This window comes from Lathyrus oleraceus, chromosome 4 (assembly GCF_024323335.1).
Source record: "Lathyrus oleraceus cultivar Zhongwan6 chromosome 4, CAAS_Psat_ZW6_1.0, whole genome shotgun sequence".
In the NCBI taxonomy this organism is placed as follows: domain Eukaryota; kingdom Viridiplantae; phylum Streptophyta; class Magnoliopsida; order Fabales; family Fabaceae; genus Lathyrus; species Lathyrus oleraceus.
In genome coordinates this window covers 15591455-15595773 of record NC_066582.1, presented here as the reverse complement: position 1 = coordinate 15595773, position 4319 = coordinate 15591455, and the positions used below count along the sequence as shown (strand labels likewise).

Sequence of the window (4319 nt, the reverse complement as noted above, 5' to 3'; positions counted from 1 at the left end):
AATTCATTGGTTTTCCAAACATCTCCTTTCCAACTTCAAAATTTAAAATTAATATTCATACACCTCAATCCAATTTAAAACAGACAATACCTCATCAAGAGGAACATTGATGCTAGAAGGAGGGCTTGAATCCACATGCTTACACCATTGCTTAAAAATCAAGATTAAGGGTAATTTATAGACATCACTCATACATCTTATCAAATGACAAAACGATTACCTCGTATCCCCTGTGACATTGTGGTCAACGGGAAGATGTTCTTTTACTTTCACAGTTGTTTTACCTACCTATTAAGTTAAACAAAGATGGCCAAATAAAAACGTTTATATTCCTAGTCCTTAGTCCATACCACAATACATGCTTAAGTATCTTCCCATCTTTATATCGCGAATCATTTGAGTGGTCCTGGTAATGGTAACAGTCATACTATAAATTATGCCAATCAATTCTATTATTTGTTCCACTACTAGCAAATTGTTTCAGACAAACTGAGCAAACACACACACAAACTGTTCCGCTAAAGCCTACATGAGAAGAAAACCAAGAACAAATATAAAGGATAAACACAGGAAACTGTGAAATTACAAGAGACCGGGCTAACCAATTTATATGCTACAACTGCCTGATTTCTGAATGATGAATTCAGCAAGGCTTAATTTCAAAACCTATGCTCAGAAGAGTTCGAGCTGACTCTATTGCTTTCTCGCCACCAAGCTCCAACGCTTCCCCAGTTAGTTCTCCTTCTGTGTCCACTGACCATTGAGTAGAAATTTTCTGGTTTTGCTGAGGCGAGCCTGGTTTAATCAACTGCAAATTATTCATGGAGGCAGGTGCTGCAGCAGCCACGAGAGGAGCACTTGGTGAGCCGTGTCGTTTCTTCGGCACAGGAGTGTCGTGATCATGTACACCCTTGTAAGTTATGATGACAGCATCTGAGTTGTCTACGGCTGTCTCGATGTGCTTCCGGACAGGACATCCGGCAGAAGTGCATCTGTAGTAGTTTCTGAAATAAAGCAGTAGATAGGAAGAAAAGGAAGATTTTTCAATTTCAGTGAAAAATTAAAGAAACTAAAAAAGGAAACTCAACAGCCCCTAAAAAGAAAAAAGTGGTCTTTAATATCATACATAAAGAAAGATAGAAACAGAAAAACCAGTTTAGCAAATACTTATTTGGATGCATTTTCTTGAAGATACAGTTCAATTTTCATGGATACATAATGCTATCATGATGGAAGGAAACATTTCGCAGAACAAGAGATGGAAACAAACATGTTTCCTGAGCATTAAAAAAAAATAATAATAATAATAATAAAAAAACATCCTTGGCTTGTGGATAAAGGCATTTTACCTGGGATGTGGGTTACCCTTCACCATTTTCTGCCCATACTTGCGCCATCGGTATCCATCACCTGATATCCCCACATCTCCGGCTGCATGTACAACAAACTTGGGTTTCTTTCCAGGTTTTACAGGAGAATCTGGTTGAATTAAGTCGCCTTTCTCCTTTCTGGTTATCAAATTAAATAAGAGAACATAAATAAATCACTATAACCTGTCACTACTAGAGTAAATGGGCTTACTGTCTAAGTTTTATTGATAAATAATACGATTTCATACACGGACTTGCCTTCGTTTTGGCTCTGGCTTGTCTAGATGTTCCTCCTTCAAAATAACTTTACCATTACCATTGATATTAGACGAGTTTTGTGGTTCCTTGTCAGCACTATAAGGTGCTTCTTGAGCTTTGGAAGATGTGGACGGATCAGAATCTTTCAGAACATTGACATACTTCACTAAAACATTGTTCTCTGCAGTAGGTTCTTTGGGAGATGCAAACTTACTTTCCCTAAGGGAAAGAGTCTTCCGCGGGGGATCATGACTGTGCCCACTTTTATATACAGTCTCTATCACATGACCTGAATGATCCCAGCATTCAATCTTCTTAGCACAACAGTTTGATTGAGTACACCTGTAATAGCTTCGAGAACCTGTAGTAGGACTCTTAACTTGCTTCTGACCATATTTCCGCCAGTTGTATCCATCAGATGCTGATGTCCTCGCAACAGAAACTGAAGATAAGGCTTTACCGCCAGAAGGATATTTTTTGTCAACTACTGGTACAGGTGTGTTACTAACGCTTGGAGGAGACATTTTATATATTTGTATGGTTGAAATAGAAACAGGTGAAAAAGATTTTGTAACAGAATTTGGTGGTATTTCAGTCAGTGGAGTTGAATACAGAATCATTTGAAGCTGATTTTCAGTCGGAGTTGGAGGTGTCGGGGCTGCTTCACTTGCAGTAATTTCCTTTTCAGGAGGTCCAACTGTTTCCTGAGCATTAAATGGCCTACTTTAATAGTACTAAAGAAATAAAACACCTTGGGATGCACATAACATGCATCTTTCTGATGCTTAATTTCAATGCAAAAATATAGCTTTGTCTTAAGAATTGTTCGTTCAAGAAAAACAATCAAATATATTACTACACATAAGGGTTACTAGTACGTTACACTCAAAACCCTAATCAAAATTTTCAAGAACAAATTCCCCAATTCTAAACATGCTCTAAACCTAAACCACCAACTCCCACAAAATGATCCAGCAAAGGGGAAAAAAATCAATTACTTCGAAAACCAAAAACTTCAATGATCGCAAAAAACGAGATTTAAAATTTAAATATCTTTCAATAAAACAAAATTTCCTACTATAAATGATCTCTAACCTTATTTTCAGCTTTATCACACGAATTCAGCGAATTAGGGATCCCCTGCAAATCTGCGTCTGTGACATCAATAAAGTAATTCACTATTCATAATTTGAATGAAAAATTGAAGAAAAAAATATAATCAGAGAGAGTCGTTAAAATTGAGGCGTACCGAAACTCTGTTTCTGCAAAATCGAAGATGGAGGAACAATTAGGGTTTCTGAATTTCGCACTACCGAGTGTTCAATAGAACTCGCTGAATCGTTTTGTTTAGACTCGGTGACACGTGGAGATTCACCGACTCGTTTTTTTTCGTGTTGGTCTCTTTCATCGTTATTTCCAAGCTGAGTGGGTCCCACTGGGAGAGGTTCGGAGACGCGGTGCTCAGCCATGGAAAAAAACGCAGAGGAGAAAGAAAGGGTTATATTTCTATGGTTTGTTAGAAAAATGAAACGAGTTAAGGGTTTGGGGAAACGGTTTTGTTGTGAGTGTGTTTGAGTTTGACTAGTGTTGACTCACTCACTCACTACTCACTACTCACTACTCAGGTGTTTGTTTCTCGTTCATTCTGGTTGCTTTTGTTATGACTTATGATGCTGTTTCTCGTACCAGGTAGTACTAACAAACACCGTCCATTTCTCCGTTACTGATTCGCGACTATGTTAACGGCGTTAGTTCTTTAATGTTACTACTGCTTCTTTGATTGACGAGTAATACTGTGCGGTTTTCCTTTTTCTCTTTTGCTTTTACAATCCGACGTGGATAACTCTCTATCATCCTTTCTTCTTTTTTGCTCGAGAGTCAAATGTTCTAGTTTAATTTACTAAATAGCATCTCTTTTTTTATCATTAAATTCATATATATATATATATATATATATATATATATATATATATATATATATATATATATATATATATATATATATATATATATAAACGAATTTCAATTTTTTTTAAAATAATTATTATTTTTAAATTTAATCCTTAAATAACCAATTTTTCAAAAAAAATATCAAAATAATTACTATTCTTAACCGATGCGATAGTTGAACTGACGCATCCAATTAAGCATCAAAGGAGGCATCATTATCCTTGGCGCATGCATGCAAAACCAATGCATGTAGGCGCCACATGCATTGGCGTATGCATGTGTGCATGTGTGTATGCGCCACATGCATTGGCGTATGCATGTGTGCATGTGTGTATGCGCCACATGCATTGGCGCATGCATGTGTGCATGTGTTTATGCGTCACATGTATTGGCGCATGCTTGTGTGTGCAGCCTAGTGCTTTGCCGCATGCATGGTTTGTTTCTTCTATAAATATTATGCGCATCTCCTATATTATTTCACACAACTTCTTACCCTTCTTCCATTTTTCTTCAATCACCTTCAATTTTGTTTTTTTTAATCATGTTTGAATACATTCACAAGAGGAATGTCGATTTAATCTTTTCAACAGTCGCACCTCCGATAAAGATTTGACTTTGGAATATAGGTTCGTTTGAACGTCTTAATTGGATGTTGAACCGTTTGTTAGATGGAGAAATTGCAGATTGTGAAAGGATTAGAAGAATTCAATTGCTTGAGCTCACGTTCAACCAAAATGGAGA

The 4319-nt window shown here is 36.8% G+C and overlaps 1 protein-coding gene across 2 annotated transcripts; it reads right to left on the bottom strand.

The window, feature by feature from the left end:
* Positions 1–434: 434 nt before the first annotated feature.
* On the bottom strand, positions 435–3339 carry LOC127138430 (probable WRKY transcription factor 32). 2 transcript variants are annotated; one of them, XM_051064882.1, is made up of 5 exons: positions 2878–3339; positions 2724–2782; positions 1629–2332; positions 1350–1508; positions 435–1004 (listed from the first exon to the last, which is right to left on the bottom strand). In XM_051064882.1, the coding sequence occupies exons 1-5, from the start codon at positions 3095–3097 to the stop codon at positions 644–646; spliced, it is 1503 nt and encodes a 500-aa protein (XP_050920839.1). In that variant the 5' UTR covers positions 3098–3339; the 3' UTR covers positions 435–643. The 2 variants fall into 2 exon arrangements, with proteins under 2 accessions (XP_050920839.1, XP_050920838.1); XM_051064881.1 differs by having other exon boundaries at positions 1350–1504; positions 1625–2332; positions 2878–3328.
* Between the last annotated feature and the right edge of the window lie 980 nt (positions 3340–4319).